Genomic DNA, 21,977 nt, shown 5'->3' with positions numbered 1-21,977 from the left:
TTTCAGTGTAAAGAATAAACATGTGTTCGCTCCCAGCTGCGCTTTGGTCCGCTTCCTCATCACCCGACGACGATCGTTACATGCACACACTACAATTACTGAAGTTTACAAATAAGCTCAACTGGACACCTTAATGAGGCAGTGAATGAACTGAGAGAGAAAGCACGCAGGGCATGCCACGCCATTAAAAAACAAATTCAAATTGAAATACCTATTAAAATTTGGCTAAAACTAATTGAATGTGTCATTGAACCAATTGCACTTTATGGCAGCGAGGTGTGGGGTCCACTTGCAAAACAAGATTTCACCAAATGGGACAAACACCCCATTGAAACACTGCATGCAGAGTTCTGTAAGATTCTCCTACATGTCCAGAGGAAAACTACAAACAATGCATGCAGGGCAGAATTAGGCCAATATTCACTAATAATAAAATCTCAAAAAAGAGCAATTAAGTTTTGGAAACATCTAAAATACAGTGACCCCTCTCATATCATTACCAAGCCCTGCAATGCCAAGAGCTGAGCAAAGAAAATAGTCCCCTCATCCAGCTGGTCCTGAGTTCACAAACCTGCTCTACTAACACAATGAAGCCTCAGGACCAGAACATCCAATCAATCAGAATGAAACAGATTACAACACAGTCGAAACAAAACGGCGTTGCTTATTGGGAAACACAAGCACAAACACAAAGCAAAATGCAGTTTTATCTGGCCCTAAATCGACAGTACACCTTGACTAACTATTTGACCATGGTTACTGATCAAAACCTTAGAAAAACCTTGACAAAGTACAGGCTCAGTGAGCACAGCCTTGCCATTGAGAAGGGTAGACACAGGAAAACCTGGCTCCCTGTAGAGGAAAGGCTGTGCAACCACTGCACAACAGCAGAACCTGAGACGGAGCTGCATTTCCTGACAAAATGTCAAAAATATAAAACAATTAGAGTGTGTCATTTCACTAAATTTGAAACCCTTATTCAAGGTTTCGAAGACCTCTCTGATGAGAGTAGGCTACCCGTCCTGTTGGGGGAGGATGCAGAGAGCTGTATGTTGGCAGCGCACTACATTGCTGCCTGCCATAAGATGAGGGACAGTGTCTGACAGACCAATCAACCTGCACATGTCCTCTACTGTATGCTTATTGTTATTGTTCAATGCATGGTTATTTTGACCCTTGATTATTGTTGTTACTGTTGTCCCGTTGACAAATTTGATTCTTATTATTTTCGTATTGTAAATATCCAAAGTAAGCTTTGGCAATATGTACCATGTTACGTCATGCCAACAAAGCAAATTGAATTGAAAATTGAGAGAGAATTAGACAGAGAGAGAATTAGACAGAGAGAGAGAGAGAGAGAGAGAGAGAGAGAGAGAGAGAGAGAGAGAGAGAGACAGAGACAGAGACAGAGAGACAGAGAGAGAGACAGAGCGTGTGTGTTGGTACCTGTACTCCCTGTTCATGGTGATGCGTTCTAACTGGGCCTTGGACTCTCCATAGTACTGGCTCCCCCGGTACTCCTGGACCAGATGGTCCTCGATGTTCTGCCTGGAACTGGTTACCCTGTCTGGGTCAGAGTCTGGGGGAGGGGGGTTGGAGAAAACGGGAGGGGAAGGGATAGAGGGGCCAGAACAGAGGTAAATGCAGGGTAAACAGGAAATGAAGAGACAACATATGTCTCCCATTGGATGACCTGACTGATCCCGCCCACTGACTCTGCTCCTTAGCCAATCAGAACTCACCGTCTGAATCCTTTATCCTGTCGAAGGCGATGGCGGTAGAATCTCCGTTGATCACGTCCAGGAAGAAGTCAGCCGGGTTGTTGTGGGGTTCACAAGTGTACCCTGGGTAATGATGACATCATAGTTGTAATTACATTGTTTATAGATACAGATAAGGTTTGGATACAGGAAAGGTTGAAACATTGATGCATTTGAGATACATTCAGTGTATCTCATCTTAGTAACCTCTAAAGACAGACAATAGAATGATGGATATAATAACTGTTAAGTAACTCTTGACATTTCATAACTTGGTTTGCCAGCAGAGAGCTGAGGCTACACTGTGGTTAGCAGGAGGAGTGTGATTTAGAATCACTAGAAACATGACATTTGTAATGATTTAGTCTCACCAATGTTAGAGAAGTAGTCCAGAGCGCTCTGAGCGGGGCCGTGGTAAACCTGTTTACCGCTAACCAGTAGAGTCAGACTGTCAAACAGACGGTAGATGGAGTAACGAGGCTGGTGGATGGACAGGATGATGGTACGGCCATGACTAGACATCCTGATAGAGAGAGAGGAGGAGGAGGGTTAGTGTTACAATACCCAGACTACAGTACCCAGACTACAGTACCCAGACTACAGTACCCAGACTACAGTACCCACACTACAGTACCCAGACTACAGTACCTAGACTACAGTACCTAGACTACAACACCCACCCAGACTACAGTACCCAAATTACAGTACCCAGACTACAGTACCCAGATTACAGTACCCAGACTACAGTACCCAGACTACAATACCCAGACTACAATACCCACACAGACTACAGTACCCAGACTACAGTACCCACCCAGACTACAGTACCCACCCAGACTGCAGTACCCAGACTGCAGTACCCAGACTGCAGTACCCAGACTACAGTACCCAGACTACAACACCCACCCAGACTACAGTACCCAGACTGCAGTACCCAGACTACAGTACCCAGACTACAACACCCACCCAGACTACAGTACCCAGATTACAGTACCCAGACTACAATACCCACCCAGACTACAATACCCAGACTACAGTACCCAGACCACAGTACCCAGACTACAGTACCCAGACTACAGTACCCAGACTACAGTACCCAGACTACAGTACCCAGACTACAGTACCCAGACTACAATACCCAGACTACAATACCCAGACTACAATACCCAGACTACAGTACCCAGATTAAAGTACCCAGACTACAGTACCCAGACTACAGTACCCAGACTACAGTACCCAGACTACAGTACCCAGACTGCAACACCCAGACCACAGTACCCAGACTACAACACCCACCCAGACTACAACACCCACCCAGACTACAACACCCAGACTGCAACACCCAGATTACAATACCCAGACCACAACACCCACCCAGGCTACAACACCCACCCACCCAGACTACAACACCCACCCACCCAGACTACAACACCCACCCACCCAGACTACAATACCCAGACTACAACACCCACCCACCCAGACTACAATACCCAGACTACAACACCCACCCACCCAGACTACAATACCCAGACTACAACACCCACACAGGCTACAATACCCAGACTACAACACCCACACAGGCTACAATACCCAGACTACAACACCCACACAGACCTACAATACCCACCCACCCAGACTACAACACCCACCCACCCAGGCTACAATACCCAGACTACAACACCCACCCACCCAGACTACAATACCCAGACTACAATACCCACCCACCCAGACTACAACACCCACCCACCCAGACTACAACACCCAGACTACAATACCCACCCACCCAGACTACAATACCCACCCACCCAGACTACAATACCCACCCACCCAGACTACAATACCCACCCACCCAGACTACAATACCCAACCACCCAGGCTACAACACCCAGACTACAATACCCACCCACCCAGACTACAATACCCACCCACCCAGACTACAATGCCCACCCACCCAGACTACAACGCCCAACCACCCAGACTACAATACCCAACCACCCAGGCTACAACACCCAGACTACAATACCCAACCACCCAGACTACAATACCCAACTACCCAGACTACAATACCCAGACTACAACTCCCACCCAGACTACAATACCCAGACTACAACACCCACCCACCCAGGCTACAATACCCACACACCCAGACTACAACACCCACCCACCCAGACTACAATACCCAGACTACAACACCCACCCACCTAGACTACAATAACCAGACTACAATACCCACCCACCCAGACTACAATACCCACCCACCCAGACTACAATACCCACCCAGACTACAACACCCACCCACCCAGATTACAACACCCACCCACCCAGACTACAACACCCACCCACCCAGACTACAATACCCACCCACCCAGACAACAATACCCACCCACCCAGACTACAATACCCAGACTACAACTCCCACCCACCCAGACTACAACTCCCACCCACCCAGATTACAACACCCACCCAGACTACAACACCCACCCACCTAGACTACAATAACCAGACTACAATACCCACGACTACAATACCCACCCACCCAGACTACAACACCCACCCACCCAGACTACAATACCCAGACTACAATACCCACCCACCCAGACTACAATACCCACCCAGACTACAACACCCACCCACCCAGACTACAATACCCACCCACCCAGACTACAATACCCACCCACCCAGACTACAAACACCCACCCACCCAGACTACAATACCCAGACTACAATACCCACCCACCCACACTACAATACCCACCCACCCAGATTACAACACCCACCCACCCAGACTACAATACCCACCCACCCAGACTACAATACCCACCCACCCAGACTACAATCACCCACCCACCCAGACTACAATACCCAGACTACAACTCCCACCCACCCAGACTACAACTCCCACCCACCCAGACTACAACACCCACCCACCCAGACTACAACACCCACCCACCCAGACTACAATCCCACCCACCCAGACTACAATACCCAGACTACAATACCCACCCACCCAGACTACAAACACCCACCCACCCAGACTACAATACCCAGACTACAATACCCACCCACCCAGACTACAGTACCCACCCACCCAGACTACAACACCCACCCACCCAGACTACAACTCCCACCCACCCAGACTACAATACCCACCCACCCAGGCTACAACACCCACCCACACAGACTACAACACCCACCCACCCAGTCTATAATACCCACCCAGACTACAATACCCACCCACCCAGATTACAACACCCACCCAGACTACAACACCCACCCACCCAGACCACAGACTACAATACCCAACCACCCAGGCTACAACACCCACCCACACAGACTACAATACCCTACCACCCAGGCTACAACACCTACCCACCCAGGCTACAACACCCACCCACCAACCCAGACTACAATACCCAGACTACAATACCCACCCACCCAGACTACAACACCCACCCACCCAGACTACAATACCCAGACTACAACTCCCACCCACCCAGACTACAATACCCACCCACCCAGATTACAACACCCACCCAGACTACAACTCCCACCCACCCAGACTACAATACCCACCCACACAGACTACAGCACCCACCCACACAGACTACAACACCCACCCACCCAGACTATAATACCCACCCAGACTACAATACCCAACCACCCAGACTACAACTCCCACCCACCCAGACTACAACTCCCACCCACCCAGACTACAACTCCCACCCAGACTACAACACCCACCCACCCAGACTACAACTTCCACCCACCCAGACTACAATACCCAACCACCCAGACTACAACACCCACCCACCCAGACTACAATACCCTACCACCCAGACTACAACTCCCACCCACCCAGGCTACAACACCCACCCAGACTACAACTCCCACCCACCCAGATTACAACTCCACCCACCCAGACTACAACACCCACCCACCCAGGCTACAACTTCCACCCACCCAGACTACAATACCCTACCACCCAGGCTACAACACCCACCCACCCACCCAGGCTACAACACCCACCCACCCACCCAGACTACAACACCCACCCACCCACCCAGACTACAACACCCACCCACTCATCCAGAAAGAGAACTACAATACCCAGACTAACCCTACAATATTAGAACTACAATACCCAGGTTCTACCTCTTGAGCAGTAGTAGTACAGAGTTAGCTGTGCTAGCGTCCAGGCCGGTGGTGGGTTCATCCAGAAAGAGAACAGGAGGGTCGATGATCAGTTCCATACCGATGTTTGTCCTCTTCCTTTCCCCTCCTGATATACCCCTGATCAACTGGGTACCAACCTGGAGACAGAATACACACATTCATAGTCACACACACACACACACACACACACACACACACACACACACACACACACACACACACACACACACACACACACACACACACACACACACACACACACACACTACTCTCTGTCCTCCTCCCCTCCACTCCCCTCCACACACACATACACCCGTGAACACTGACCCGTGAGTCTGCTACTTTAGTGAGGCCCAGTTCTTTGATGAGTCGGTTGACTTTGTCCTCTTTCTCCTTCTGGCTGATGGAGGACGGGAGACGCAACGCTGCAGAGAAACGGAAGTTCTCCCTCACAGTCAGAGTCCCCATCACCACATCATCCTGACGGTTGGTGGGGGGGAAAGAGCGAGAGAGAGAGGGAGGGGGGAGAGAGAGAGGGAGAGAGAGAGGAGAAAAGAAAGAGTGAGAGGGGGAGAGGGAGGGGAAGAGAGAGAGAGAGAGAGAGGGAGGGGGAGAGAGAGAGAAAGAAAGAGTGAGAGGGGGAGAGGGAGGGAGGGAGAGAGAGAAGACCAGACACTCGTAACTATAGTCTGGTCACTGGTGTGTCAGTGTGTGTGTGTCAGTGTGTGTGTGTCTGTGTGTGTGTGTGTGTGTGTGTGTATGTGGGTCCCTACCTGGACCACATATCCTGAGAGACATTTGAAGTTGGGAGGTTGAGGAGCTCCGTCTATCAAAACCTCTCCTGCTAGACCTGCTGGGTCCTTCCTGGCTGCCAGCACATCCAGAAACCTTCACACAACACAACCACAACCTTTACACAACTATAATTCAACCATAACCTTTACACAACTATAATACAACACAACCCCAACCATTACACAACTATAATACAACCCCAACCATTACACAACTATAATACAACCCCAACCATTACACAACTATAATACAACACAACCCCAACCTTTTCACAACTATAATACAACCCCAACCTTTACACAACTATAATACAACCCCAACCTTTACACAACTATAATACAACACAACCCCAACCTTTTCACAACTATAATACAACACAACCCCAACCATTACACAACTATAATACAACACAACCCCAACCTTTACACAACTATAATACAACCCCAACCCCAACCTTTACACAACTATAATACAACCCCAACCTTTACACAACTATAATACAACCCCCAACCTTTTCACAACTATAATACAAACACTCAACCCCAACCATTACACAACTATAATACAACCCCAACCATTACACAACTATAATACAACCCCAACCTTTACACAACTATAATACAAACTTTTTTTAAACAACCACATCACAACCATTCATCATAATGTTAGTTCACAAAGTTCAATGAGAATCACAAGGTTTTGTCTGAATCAGCTGAAATGTCACTTACGATGACTTCCCGCTTCCTGTGGCCCCCATGATAGCGTTCAGCCCTGGTTTCATCAGACCGCTGAAGAGACAGGAAACCAACATCTGTTAGTGCTGAGCTGGATAACCAATCGGATGCCTCAGCAGATGCTCTCCAAGACTACGGTTGGCAGTTGGTAAAACAGTTTCGCCAAAATGACATATCTACTCCCGTCTAAATAAAACCATTCAAAATACTGCACCAAGGAGCAGTAGGACCTGGGTATTGTAGTCTGGGTATTGTAGTCTGGGTATTGTAGTCTGGGTATTGTAGTGCTAATACTGTGGGGTTAGTCTGGGTATTGTAGTGCTAATACTGTGGAGCATGACTTATCCACCCAGGATCATTATTTAATTGTTTTAAATAGCTGTGGATTGTTTGAAAGTACAAGTGTGTAGGCCTATGCCTATTTTGGGAAGCCCGCGATTTAGGTAGGTGCTCGTGGCAATAGGTCAAGCTGATTGAGTTGATGCTGTCAGTGAAAAGCATCTACAATACGTGAAGATAATGTATCTTGAGTCTACAGTGTTGTAACAAGAAGAAAGGGAGGGGTGTATGGTGAAGATATGGGTAATCTCTTTCCAGAATACATGCACTCAGCTCTCCAAAATGCACTCAGCTGTCTTCCACCAATTCTTGCGCATTCATTGTTCCATTGTATGAATTGTTTGCTCTTTAATTGCTTATTTTTTTTAAATCAAGTCTCCATTACATATGTCACCAGTAGGCCTAGTAAATGTTAATCCCCGTCATTTGCATTAATTTATGTTAATGCCTGAATTTAAATTACAGTAATTTGCCATTCTTATTCATTAATTTCTGTTAATGCATGCATTTAAATTACAGTAATTTGCCATTCTTATTCATTAATTTCTGTTAATGCATGCATTTAAATTACAGTAATTTACCATTCTTATTCATTAATTTCTGTTAATGCATGCATTTAAATTACAGTAATTTACCATTCTTATTCATTAATTTCTGTTAATGCATGCATTTAAATTACAGTAATTTACCGTTCTTATTCATTAATTTCTGTTAATGCATGCATTTAAATTACAGTAATTTACCATTCTTATTCATTAATTTCTGTTAATGCATGCATTTAAATTACAGTAATTTACCGTTCTTATTCATTAATTTCTGTTAATGCATGCATTTAAATTACAGTAATTTGCCGTTCTTATTCATTAATTTCTGTTAATGCATGCATTTAAATTACAGTAATTTGCCATTCTTATTCATTAATTTCTGTTAATGCATGCATTTAAATTACAGTAATTTACCGTTCTCATTCTTGGACTTGTGAGAAACACGTTGTTTGCGGTTGTTTATTCCGTAACCATTACGAATTTTGTCAATTCCCTAATTGTACTGTTTATTGTGCTGCACATTTTCTTCTGTTTCACTGAATGCTGTTTTGATTTCTATTATTATGACTACATTTGTTTTCAGAATTTAACAATAATAAAAGGTCTTTGTCTTTTATTTCCATAATTTTCTTCAATCCACCTGTCACGTCCTGACCAGCAGAGGGCGTATTGCTTAGTCTAGGTCAGGATGTGGCAGGGGGTTTGTGTTTGTTAAATGTTGGGTTGATGATTGGGACTTCCAATTGAAGGCAGGTGTGTATAGTTGCCTTTGATTGGAAGTCCTATATAGGTGTGTGTGTTTGTCTTTGGGGTTGTGGGGAATTGTTCTGTGTTGAGCCTATGCTTTGCCAGACTGTTGGTTGGTTGTTCATTCTCGTGAGTTCATTTTGTTGTTTTGATGTTCATTTAGTCTGTAAATAAATACACACGATGAGCATACACACACCTGCTGCGTTTTGGTCCTCTTCTCTCCAGTACGACATTTTCAAGGATGAGTACGACTTATTCTATGACACCACCAGAATTTACAACAACAAAAAACTATTTTTAACGGCATTTATTTAGATCAATCATTTTGTCAAAAATTATTTCACCTTTAATTTAACCCTGGGAATATGACTAGTATATTTTTCCTTAAAGCTTTTAAGCAATTAACATAACACGTGCAGTAATTGTATTTTAATTTCAGTAGTTAAATAATAGCAGTTCCAGCTAAAGCAATGGAATATTTTGTGCTTCACTACTCCGTACAGTTGGTGGTGGCAGTACATCAAGAAGAAGATGTTCTAGTTAAAACTTGGATTAGAATCTGTGCCTCACGCGCAGGCAGCCTGCTCGAGCGCATTCGACCATATTCCATACTGCAGTTGGGACAGAGTGCCTGGTAAACTACACAACAGCACTGCTGAAAAACAACAACAGTTGTTAACACAATTTATTTTCAAAAGATTTGACTGCTAAACGGTGGTCCCTGTTCTCCTTCATTCTCGTTTTACTTTGGTAAGTAAAGTGGCAGATTGTTGGGGAGAAAAACATCAAGGAAAGATTTGCTAGCTACCTTAGCTGGGTCATTTTAGCCAGCTACGTTAGCTGGGTCATTTTAGCCAGCTACGTTAGCTGGGTCATTTTAGCCAGCTACCTTAGCTGGGTCATTTTAGCCAGCTACCTTAGCTGGGTCATTTTAGCCAGCTACGTTAGCTGGGTCATTTTAGCCAGCTACGTTAGCTGGGTCATTTTAGCCAGCTACGTTAGCTGGGTCATTTTAGCCAGCTACGTTAGCTGGGTCATTTTAGCCAGCTACGTTAGCTGGGTAATTTTAGCCAGCTAGCTTAGCTGAGTAATTTTAGCCAGCTAGCTTAGCTGGGTAATTTTAGCTAGCTAGCTTAGCTGGGTAATTTTAGCTAGCTAGCTTAGCTGGGTAATTTTAGCTAGCTAGCTTAGCTGGGTAATTTTAGCTAGCTAGCTAACGTTAGCTCTCTGGCTAATCCTCCATGAACATGGTTCATTTTTATCTGTTGTAGGCGTTGGTGTTAGCTAGCTAGCTACGATTTTGATTTCTGTTTATAGCAAGTGTGTGTGAGAGAGAGAGTGAGATGATTACAATAACTTTAGAAAACATTGTCATTTCCACGTTGTCATGCTAACTATGTGTGTGCATCTGTGTGTGAGAGATCGATAGTGAGATGGTACATGAATAAGACCATAAACTAGGCTAATTCTTGAAACGTGTACCCCCAATGGATGTGAAGATTTTCTTGATTCAGAGATCCTTGTGTATTTTGTATATGACAATACCATACATGTTGCCTATCCCATATCCCCCTCAACACTCATTCTGATATTACACCTCTGAACTGCCTTTTTTCAATTCTTGATCCTCTGTTTTTTTGCAGGAATTTTCTAGCTTGGATGGAAGGATGGAACAAAGGGAAGGAATAGAGAAGATATCCAGCTTGCTGACTAAGAATGGAAATAAGACTATGCTTTGCTGTCTAGCTCTCTGTCTGTCTGCTTGACTGCCAGATTGCTGAGAGGCAACATAGGCAACGTACTTTCTAGGCTAAGTCTAACTTAGTGAAGACCTTAGGTAATGGTTAATCATGATTCGTCTCCGTCTTTACAGTTCCTGAAACGTGCTATTTCCAACATATCCAACTGAAATAGCAGCGCTTCTAGTAACATATCCAACTGAAATAGCACCGCTTCTAGCAACATATCCAACTGAAATAGCACCGCTTCTAGTAACATATCCAACTGAAATAGCGCTGCTTCTAGTAACATATCCAACTGAAATAGCACCGCTTCTAGTAACATATCCAACTGAAATAGCACCGCTTCTAGTAACATATCCAACTGAAATAGCACCGCTTCTAGTAACATATCCAACTGAAATAGCACCGCTTCTAAAAATATAAGATTGTAAAGCAAATCAAAACCTATTTTTAACTCAGCTTTTTTTTTTAAGTGCAAAACCATTGTGTCCTGATTCAACAGAATGTAAACTCATGTAATGTTTCTCCCATTTCTCTCTAACTCTTTCTCCCTGTCGCTCACTCAAACACTTGAGCAATTGCAGAGGAGAGGAAGATATTTGACAGTTACACCCATTTACAACAATGTTTGTTGCAGGATTCACATGACAGACATAACTTTTGAACAATACTATTTTATTATTGTCTCTTTATTGCCTCTTTACTCACACTTACATTTTTGGGGATTTTGTCCGGGACAATGTCCTCAGGATTATGGAGCGGTGTGTCTATAAAAAAATGTATTACGATTAAGCAAAACTTTAAATGGACATTTGAGATAATATAAGACAAAATCTGGGAAACCAGGCCTGGTATTCATAGCTGACTCTGAAAAGGCTTTTGATAAAGTACGGCTGGAATTTATATATAAATGCCTGGACTATTTACAATTTGGAGAATCTCTTATATAAATGGGTTAAAGTTATGTATAGTAACCCTAGGTGTAAAATAGTAAATAATGTCTACTTCTCAGAAAGTATTACACTGTCGAGAGGAGTAAAACAAGGTTGTCCACTGTCAGCATATATATTTATTATGGCCATCGAAATGTGATCTAACAATAATATCAGGGCTTAAAAACAAAAAAAGGCGTCATTGTACGCTGACGATTCATGTTTTCTTTCAAATCCGCAATTTGGCTCCCTGCACATTCTCATAGAGGATCTCAATATATTTTCTAAGCTCTCTGAATTAAAATCGAATTATGATAAGTGTACTATATTACATATTGGATCACAAAAAAAAAAAATACAACTTTTACATTACCGTGTAGTTCACCAATAAAATGGACTGACGGGGATGTGGACATGCTCGGTAAACATATCCCGAAATAAACAAATGATCTCACTGCAATACATTTTAATAGAAAGTTAGCCAAATTAGATACACTTTTGCTACCATGGAAAGGACAACACCTGTTTATTTGTGGAAAAATTGCCCTGATTAATTTTTTAGTCATATCCCAGTTTACCTATTTATTTATGGCCCTGTCTACGACTTGTTTTCCAAATTATATGAGCAAAACAAATTTTCCACTTTATTTGGAGTGGCAAGCCAGACAAAAATAAACAGGCCTATTGGAGGGCATAAATTATTAAATATGAAAGCATTAGACCTCCCACTAAAGGCTTCAGTCATACAAAAGCTATACATAAATCCGAACTGGTTCTCTAGCAGATTAGTAAGAATGTCTCACCCCATGTTCAATAACGGCCTTTTTCCCTTTATTCAGATTACAATCTCTCACTTCCAGTTATTTGAAAACGTAATTATCTCCAAAATATCGCTATTTTTTAAAACAAGCAATATAAAGCTGGTTGCAATTTCAGTTTAACCCACCAGAAAATACAGAACAAATATTAAAAGAAATATTGTGGTTAAACTCAAATATACTAAATGATTAAAAACAAACATTTTAAGATTACATTTTTTAGAAACGGTATAATTTTTGTAAATTATATCATAAATAGGACTGGTGGAATTATGTAAAAAAAAAATATGGAAATGTCTGCTCTATCCAAAATTACAATCAAATGATTGCAGCATTACATCAAAAATTGAGGAGGCAAGTGGAAAGAGGAGAAGGTAAGGAACTTGTCTGTTGGCTTTAAAGACCAGAACTGTCTGAAGTTGTGGTTGTGATAAAATTTATAAATAAAAAAATACCTGTTTAATTTAAGGACCAACATTTTGTACAGCTGCGCCATACAGGAGATTTTTGATGTACCGATTCTATGGCAACATGGAACTGATAGACTAAACAACGCCGGATTGAAAACTTTTAGATTTTCCAATTATTATGCAACACTCTTGCAACCGATAGAATGATACAACCATCCCAGCTCTGCAGATTTTGCTGTGAAGAGACAGAATCATTAGATCACTTGTTTTGGTAGTGTCCATATGTAGTTTGTTTTTGGTCGCATGTTCAGGAATGGCAAAAAAAATTGCAACATTTACTTGGAGCTACGGTAACACTGCAAATAGCAATACTGGGTGATTTTAAAAGTCATAGTATATCGTTCAATATTATAATAAGACTTGTTTAACTTTAATTTACAATCTGTAGAAACTATGAGAATAGAAAGGTTCAGAACTTTTGTGAAACATCACAGCACAGTAGAAAAATATATGGAAATTAAATATCAAAACTGGATGGTGTTCAGAGATAGATGGGAGGGGTTGAGGGGAGCTGAAGGATGGGACTGGATGGTGTTCAGAGATAGATGGGAGGGGTTGAGGGGAGCTGAAGGATGGGACTGGATGGTGTTCAGAGATAGATGGGAGGGGTTGAGGGAGCTGAAGGGTGGGACTAAAAACTAACAAAGAAGAGAGTATATCAGGTGATGTTGTAGGTAGGGAGTATATAATGAGGTAGATCAGGTGATGTTGCTGTAGGTAGGGAGTATATAATGGGGTATATCAGGTGATGTTGTAGGTAGGGAGTATATAATGAGGTATATCAGGTGATGTTGCAGTAGGTAGGGAGTGTATAAGGAGGTATATCAGGTGTTGTTGTAGTAGGGAGTATATAATGAGGTAGATCAGGTATTGCCGCTGTAGGTAGGGAGTGTATAATGGGGTATATCAGGTAATGTTGCTGTAGGTAGGGAGTGTATAATGAGGTATATCAGGTGATGTTGCAGTAGGTAGGGAGTGTATAATGAGGTATATCAGGTGATGTTGTAGGTAGGGAGTGTATAATGGGGTATATCAGGTGTTGTTGTAGGTAGGGAGTATATAATGAGGTATATCAGGTGATGTTGCTGTAGGTAGGGAGTATATAATGGGGTATATCAGGTGATGTTGTAGGTAGGGAGTATATAATGAGGTATATCAGGTGTTTTTGTAGGTAGGGAGTGTATAATGGGGTATATCAGGTGTTGTTGTAGGTAGGGAGTGTATAATGGGGTATATCAGGTGTTGCTGTAGGTAGGGAGTACATAATGGGGTATATCAGGTGTTGCTGTAGGTAGGGAGTATATAATGAGGTAGATCAGGGATTTCTGCTGTAGGTAGGGAGTGTATATCAGGTGATGTTCACCTCTCACACACACACACTATAGTTAATAATTACACACAGCAGCTAAAAAAAAAAGCGGCTGGTTATATGACTATGTAATGCCTACTGTAAACACACAGACTGCTCGCACACACACACACACACACACACACACACACACACACACACACACACACACACACACACACACACACACACACACACACACCTGATCACTCAGGTGATGGGTCAACACCGACAGCACAACACCTACAGTTTCTAAAATGGAATCCACCTGTGAGAAATTCAATTGCTTGGACATAATTTGGAAAGGTCCAACAGTTGACAGTGAATGTCAGAGTTAAAACCAAGCCATGAGGTCGAAGGAATTGTCCTTAGAGCTCTGAGACAGGATTGTGTCGAAGGCACAGATCTGGGGAAGGGTACCAAAACATTTCTCCAGCACTCAAGGTCCCCAAAAACACAGTGGCCTCCATCATTCTTAAATGAAACAAGTTTGGAATCACTCAGACTATTCGTACAGCTGGCCGCCCGGCCAAACTGAGCAATCGGGGTAGAAGGGCCTTGATCAGGGAGGTGACCAAGAACCCGATGGTCACTCTGAAAGAGCTCCAGAGTTCCTCTGTGGAGATGAGAAAACCTTCCAGAAGGACAACCATCTCTGTAGCACTCCATCAATCAGGCCTTTACGGTAGAGTGGTTGACGGAAGCCACTCCTCAGTAAAAAGGCACATCACAGCCTGCTTGGACTTTGCCAAAAGGCGCCTAAAGACTCTCAGACCATGAGAAACAAGATTCTCTGGTCTGATGAAACCAAGATTGAACTCTTTGGCCTGAATACCAAGCATCACATCTGGTGGAAACCTTGCACCATCCCTACAGTGAAGCATGGTGGTGGCAGAATCATGCTGCGGGGACTGGTAGACTAGTCAGGACCTCAGAATGGGGTCAAGGTTCACCTTCCAACAGGACAACGACCCTAAGCACACAGCCAAGACAACGCAAGAGTGGATTCGGGACAAATCTCTGAATGTCCTTGAGTGGCCCAGCCAGAGCCCAGACATGAACCCGATCAATCTCTGAAGAGACCTGGAAATAGCTGTGTAGCAACGCTCCCCATCCATCCTGAAAGAGCTTGAGAGGCTCTGCAGAGAAGAATGGGAGAAACTCCCCAAATACATGTTTTCCAAGCTTGTAGCGTCATACCCAAGACTCGAGGCTGTAATCGCTGCCAAAGGTGCTTCAACAAAGTACTGAGTAAACGGTCGGAATACTTACGTAAATGTGATATTTCTAGAACCTGTTTTTGCTTTGTCATTATGGGGTATTGTGTGTAGATTGATGAGGGGGGGGGGAATTATTTAAAAAAAATGTAGAATAAGCCTGTAACCTAACAAAATATGGAAAATTCAAGGGGTCTGAATACTTTTTGAAGGCACTGTTTAATTTCTTCTCGTATCTTTCCAAACGCTCTCCTCCTCTCAACTTTTTTCCTTCCCTTGTGGACTTCAGCTGTCTGTGACCAGGCGATAAAAACATTTCTAAGGCAAACCTTCATATCATAACCAGTAATCGCTAAACACAGCCTACATCATTGTCACGTCATAGTCAACATAGCCACTAAAATGAACGTGTTAGTAAACCCGCTACAATTATGCAGTACAGGTTACAGTCAGCAGCAAGCAGTTTATCAGATACGCTGGCGGGCCCCGGTGGCAATACATTTATAAAACTAAAAGCTTACCTTGACTTGGAAGAGTTCCTGTGTCAGATAGCCATATCCAGCTAGCTAACAGAGCATCCTTCTTTGTTTGAGCCGGGTGTTTGAGTAAGCTAAACTAGCTAGCTTCATTTGACACTAGCTAAGCAAGTGAAAAAAAATGTTTTACTATGAAATATAGCTAGCTCTCCCACTCTCTCTCTCTCTCTTGCTTCTCCTTAATTTTGGAGAAAAAAAAATATTCAAAACTGTTAAACTATTGTCTTTCTCTTTGAGTCAACTGCTCATCACATTTGATGCACTGCAGTGCTAGCGAGCTGTAGCTTATGCTTTCAGTACTAGATTCATTCTCTGATGCTTTGATTGGGTGGACAACATGTCAGTTCCTGCTGCAAGAGCTCTAATAGATTGGAGGACTTCCTTCGGAAGTCGTCATAATCACTGTGTCAGTCTATGGAAGAGGGTGAGAACCATGAGCCTCCCAGGTTTTGTATTGAAGACAATGTACCCAGAGGAGGACGGAAACTAGCTGTCCTCCGGCTACACCATGGTGCTACCCTACAGAGTGCTGATGACCTTCATTGCAAAACAGTGTGTTTAATCAAGTATTTGGTGATGTGAATGTATTTAGTATAGTTTTATCTAAAGTTTTAGTACAGTAATAGTAACATCCTAGGTGATCCACTGGGAGACACGCCTACTCCCAGCTCCCCCTCTCCAGTCTCCCATGGTGACCCACTGAGAGACACGCCTCCTCCCAGCTCCCCCTCTCCACTCTCCCATGGTGACACACTGAGAGACACGCCTACTCCCAGCTCCCCCTCTCCAGTCTCCCATGGTGACCCACTGGGAGACACGCCTCCTCCCAGCTCCCATGGTGACCCACTGGGAGACACGCCTCCTCCCAGCTCCCCCTCTCCAGTCTCCCATGGTGACCCACTGAGAGACACGCCTCCTCTCAGCTCCCCCTCTCCAGTCTCCCATGGTGACCCACTGGGAGACACGCCTCCTCCCAGCTCCCCCTCTCCAGTCTCCCATGGTGACCCACTGGGAGACACGCCTACTCCCAGCTCCCATGGTGACCCACTGGGAGACACGCCTACTCCCAGCTCCCATGGTGACCCACTAAACGCCCCAGCTCCCGGGACCACTGAGACACGCCTACTCCCAGCTCCCATGGTGACCCACTGGGAGACACGCCTACTCCCAGCTCCCATGGTGACCCACTGGGAGACACGCCTACTCCCAGCTCCCATGGTGACCCACTGGGAGACACGCCTACTCCCAGCTCCCATGGTGATCCACTGGGAGACACGCCTACTCCCAGCTCCCATGGTGATCCACTGGGAGACACGCCTACTCCCAGCTCCCATGGTGACCCACTGGGAGACACGCCTACTCCCAGCTCCCATGGTGACCCACTGGGAGACACGCTTACTCCCAGCTCCCATGGTGATCCACTGGGAGACACGCCTACTCCCAGCTCCCATGGTGACCCACTGGGAGACACGCCTACGCCAGCTCCCATGGTGACCCACTGGGAGACACGCCTCCTCCCAGCTCCCCCTCTCCAGTCTCCCATGGTGACCCACTGGGAGACACGCCTACGCCAGCTCCCATGGTGACCCACTGGGAGACACGCCTCCTCCCAGCTCCCCCTCTCCAGTCTCCCATGGTGACCCACTGGGAGACACGCCTCCTCTCAGCTCCCCTGGGACGCTACAGTCTCCCATGGTGACCCACTGGGAGACACGCCTACTCCCAGCTCCCATGGTGACCCACTGGGAGACACGCCTACTCCCAGCTCCCATGGTGATCCACTGGGAGACACGCCTCCTCCCAGCTCCCCCTCTCCAGTCTCCCATGGTGACCCACTGAGAGACACGCCTACTCTCAGCTCCCCCTCTCCAGTCTCCCATGGTGACCCACTGGGAGACACGCCTCCTCCCAGCTCCCCCTCTCCAGTCTCCCATGGTGACCCACTGGGAGACACGCCTACTCCCAGCTCCCATGGTGACCCACTGGGAGACACGCCTCCTCCCAGCTCCCCCGGTGACCCACTGGGAGACACGCCTACTCCCAGCTCCCATGGTGACCCACTGGGAGACACGCCTACTCCCAGCTCCCATGGTGACCCACTGGGAGACACGCCTACTCCCAGCTCCCATGGTGACCCACTGGGAGACACGCCTACTCCCAGCTCCCATGGTGATCCACTGGGAGACACGCCTACTCCCAGCTCCCATGGTGACCCACTGGGAGACACGCCTACTCCCAGCTCCCATGGTGACCCACTGGGAGACACGCTTACTCCCAGCTCCCATGGTGATCCACTGGGAGACACGCCTACTCCCAGCTCCCATGGTGACCCACTGAGAGACACGCCTCCTCCCAGCTCCCCCTCTCCAGTCTCCCATGGTGACCCACTGGGAGACACGCCTCCTCCCAGCTCCCCTCTCCAGTCTCCCATGGTGACCCACTGGGAGACACGCCTCCTCCCAGCTCCCCCTCTCCAGTCTCCCATGGTGACCCACTGGGAGACACGCCTACTCCCAGCTCCCATGGTGACCCACTGGGAGACACGCCTACTCCCAGCTCCCATGGTGATCCACTGGGAGACACGCCTACTCCCAGCTCCCATGGTGACCCACTGGGAGACACGCCTACTCCCAGCTCCCATGGTGACCCACTGGGAGACACGCCTACTCCCAGCTCCCATGGTGACCCACTGGGAGACACGCCTCCACCCAGCTCCCATGGTGACCCACTGGGAGACACGCCTCCTCCCAGCTCCCATGGTGACCCACTGGGAGACACGCCTACTCCCAGCTCCCACGGTGACCCACTGGGAGACACGCCTACTCCCAGCTCCCATGGTGACCCACTGGGAGACACGCCTACTCCCAGCTCCCACGGTGACCCACTGGGAGACACGCCTACTCCCAGCTCCCACGGTGATCCACTGGGAGACACGCCTACTCCCAGCTCCCATGGTGACCCACTGGGAGACACGCCTCCTCCCAGCTTCCACTCTCGACGTGACTCCCAATGGATCAACATGGGAGATTGTTTGTTGTTACATGTTGAAAGTAATTTCTTATATAAGATAATGGACTTATGAAAGCAGGGGATTTCAGGATAGCACTGGCCCATGACCCCAGCGTGTGTGTGTGTGTGTGTGTGTGTGTGTGTGTGTGTGTGTGTGTGTGTGTGTGTGTGTGTGTGTGTGTGTGTGTGTGTGTGTGTGTGTGTGTGTGTGTGTGTGTGTGTTTGTGTTCTCCTGCTGAGCCTCAGAACCAGTCCCTTTCCTTCCTCTGATTCAATAGGTATTATTTAGGAAATATCTGGGTTTAATATTATTTAGGGTGTGTGTGTGTGTGTGTGTGTCTGTGTGTGTGTGTGTCTCCTCCTGCTGGTCTCCTGAACCTGCTTCCTTCCTCTGATACAAAAGGTAAAGTTTAGAGTCATGTGTTTGATCTGAGTGGTCTTTTATGTTATCATGTACGTCCCCCTTCCTCCCCAGGTGAATTCGCTTCACACACACAGTAGCACAACACACACGTTGAGTCATTTAACAGACGCTCTTATCTAGAGCCACTTCCAGTTCATTTAGAATTCAACCATAGAATTCTATAAGCCACTTCCAGTTCATTTAGAATTCAACCATAGAATTCTATAAGCCACTTCCAGTTCATTTAGAATTCAACCATAGAATTCTAGTCTCCCCATTATAATAGGATCATTATAATAGGATCATTATAATAGGATAAGAAAGCATTCTCTCAGACTGATATGGTACCTCTGTAAAGACCACAGACTATAGTAAATTGATATGGTCGGGGTGGTACACAGAAGATAGCCCTATTTGGTAAAAGACCAAGTCCATATTATAGCTAGAACAGCTCATATAAGCAAAGAGAAACGACAGGTATGATGGTGTGGGGGTTGCTTTGCTAGTGACACCGTCTGTGATTTATTTAGAATTCAAGGCACACTTAACCAGCATGGCTACCACAGCATTCTGCAGCGATACGCCATCCCATCTGGTTTGCGCTTAGTGGGACTATCATTTGTTTTTCAACAGGACAATGACCCAACACATCTCCAGGCTGTGTAAGGGCTATTTGACCAAGGAGAGTGATGGAGGGATGCATCAGATGACCTGACCTCCACAATCACCCGACCTCAACCCAATTGAGATGGTTTGGGATGAGTTGGACCTCAGAGTGAAGGAAAAGCAGCCAACAAATGCTCAGCATATGTGGGAACTCTTTCAAGACTATTGGAAAAGCATTCCTCATGAAGCTGATTGAGAGAATGCCAAGAGTTAGCAAATCTGTCATCAAGGCAAAGGGTGGCTACTTAGAAGAATCTCAAATATATTTAAAAATATATATTTGTTTAACACTTTTTTGGTTACTACATGATTCCATATGTGTTATTTCATAGTTTTGATGTCTTCACTATTATTCCACAATGGAGAAAATATTAAAAATATAGAAAATTCCTTGAATGAGTAGGTGTGTCCAAACCTTTGACTGGTACTGTATATTATATATATATATATGTATATGCCTGATTAAATCTCAACAACAGCATCGAGTCGACTTACTTCAGATCTACGAGAATGTCTTTGGTGGTGGTCTTCCTCTTCATACACAGACAGCCGCTCCTCTGCGTCACTTTATAGTGGATGTTATGGAAACTAACGGTTGAACCTTGAAGGGACTTGGCGGTACCAATAGACTCATATTTAGGAGTCCCGTTAGTTCCGGTGTCCTCCATCTCCGGGTTCTGGCTGTTTAACTGCTCCGACATTCTGACGGTGCTCTCCTATTAGAGAAATAACAGGGATATGTCTGTCAGAAATCAGACAGCGAGGTAGCCTGTGGGAATAATTATAGAGGACATGTCTGTTTGAAATGAGACAGCGAGGTAGCCTGTGGGAATAATTATAGAGGACATGTCTGTTTGAAATGAGACAGCGAGGTAGCCTGTGGGAATAATTATGACGGGTGCATTTGCCTGGTTTCTTTCTGCAACAGTAAAGTGATATAATGTAAACATTGCCTATTGCTCTCTACCGTTCCCATCTGAAAGTTAAACAACTGTAACATCTATTCACATTCATTAATTATCGTTCAAAAAAACAAAAACATTTTCAGTCGCCAATAATTGTTCAATCAAAAATAAGCTACATATTTAGTGTCACTTACCCCTGCGCTTGTAACGGAAAGTTGACGCTAAACTACTAACGTTACTCTCTGTGAACCAATGTAATCCTCCTTGCGGTGGACTCTGTACCGTGCGTTGTCTAACCTATCTGGAGAGATATGTATGTGGTGTTGGTGTCTTCAGCACGTTTTGTAGTTTTACAGCCCTGCCGTGCGGCCAGAGTTTGATAAGAGGAAACCGCTACATAACAGAAGGACAGCGGCTTGATCAGCGGCAAGGATATATATATACGTCCCAAATGGCGTCCCTACACAGTGTAAACCCCAATCTGCTGTCAATGCAATTTTTTGTTGTTGTTGAGGAAACCTGTTTTACTTAATATATCTGAGTACAGTTACTAAAAGTGATATTGTAGTCATTACTCAAAAGTGATAAGCTGTTTTGTATAAGTTTGAACATTTTGAACAACACCCCCACTAAGCCACGCCTCCAATAACATTTTCCCATCGACTAAATTTGTTTGCGACAGAAGCTAGATTTCCATCCAATTGGTTGTTATTTTTAAGCTTTACCCTAATACAGTGGCCTGAAACTCATGGTTTTACAGGCCACATCAGGAATGCAAGTAGGGTTGCAAAATTCCAGTAACTTTCCCAGATCTTTCAAAAAAAATCCTGGTTGA

The 21,977-nt window shown here is 45.3% G+C and overlaps 1 protein-coding gene across 1 annotated transcript in view; it reads right to left on the bottom strand.

Annotated features, from left to right (window-relative positions):
- Nucleotides 1-21,618, bottom strand: part of LOC106578162 (broad substrate specificity ATP-binding cassette transporter ABCG2) — a 40,381-nt gene extending 18,763 nt beyond the window's left edge. Inside the window, exons 1-9 of the mRNA XM_045711411.1 lie at nt 21,337-21,618; nt 20,733-20,953; nt 7,457-7,516; nt 6,707-6,821; nt 6,261-6,413; nt 5,913-6,070; nt 2,132-2,283; nt 1,743-1,844; nt 1,447-1,579 (exon numbers count right to left, since the gene is read on the bottom strand). Coding sequence (XP_045567367.1) covers nt 1,447-1,579; nt 1,743-1,844; nt 2,132-2,283; nt 5,913-6,070; nt 6,261-6,413; nt 6,707-6,821; nt 7,457-7,516; nt 20,733-20,938 — 1,079 coding nt within the window. The 5' untranslated portion in view covers nt 20,939-20,953; nt 21,337-21,618. The remainder of the gene's footprint in view (nt 1-1,446; nt 1,580-1,742; nt 1,845-2,131; nt 2,284-5,912; nt 6,071-6,260; nt 6,414-6,706; nt 6,822-7,456; nt 7,517-20,732; nt 20,954-21,336) is intronic.
- Between the last annotated feature and the right edge of the window lie 359 nt (nt 21,619-21,977).

The sequence above is a fragment of the Salmo salar genome, unplaced genomic scaffold (genome assembly GCF_905237065.1).
Source record: "Salmo salar unplaced genomic scaffold, Ssal_v3.1, whole genome shotgun sequence".
NCBI lineage: Eukaryota > Metazoa > Chordata > Actinopteri > Salmoniformes > Salmonidae > Salmo > Salmo salar.
The sequence above is the reverse complement of the archived record's forward strand: the minus strand, read 5'-3'. Positions and strand labels throughout refer to the sequence as shown.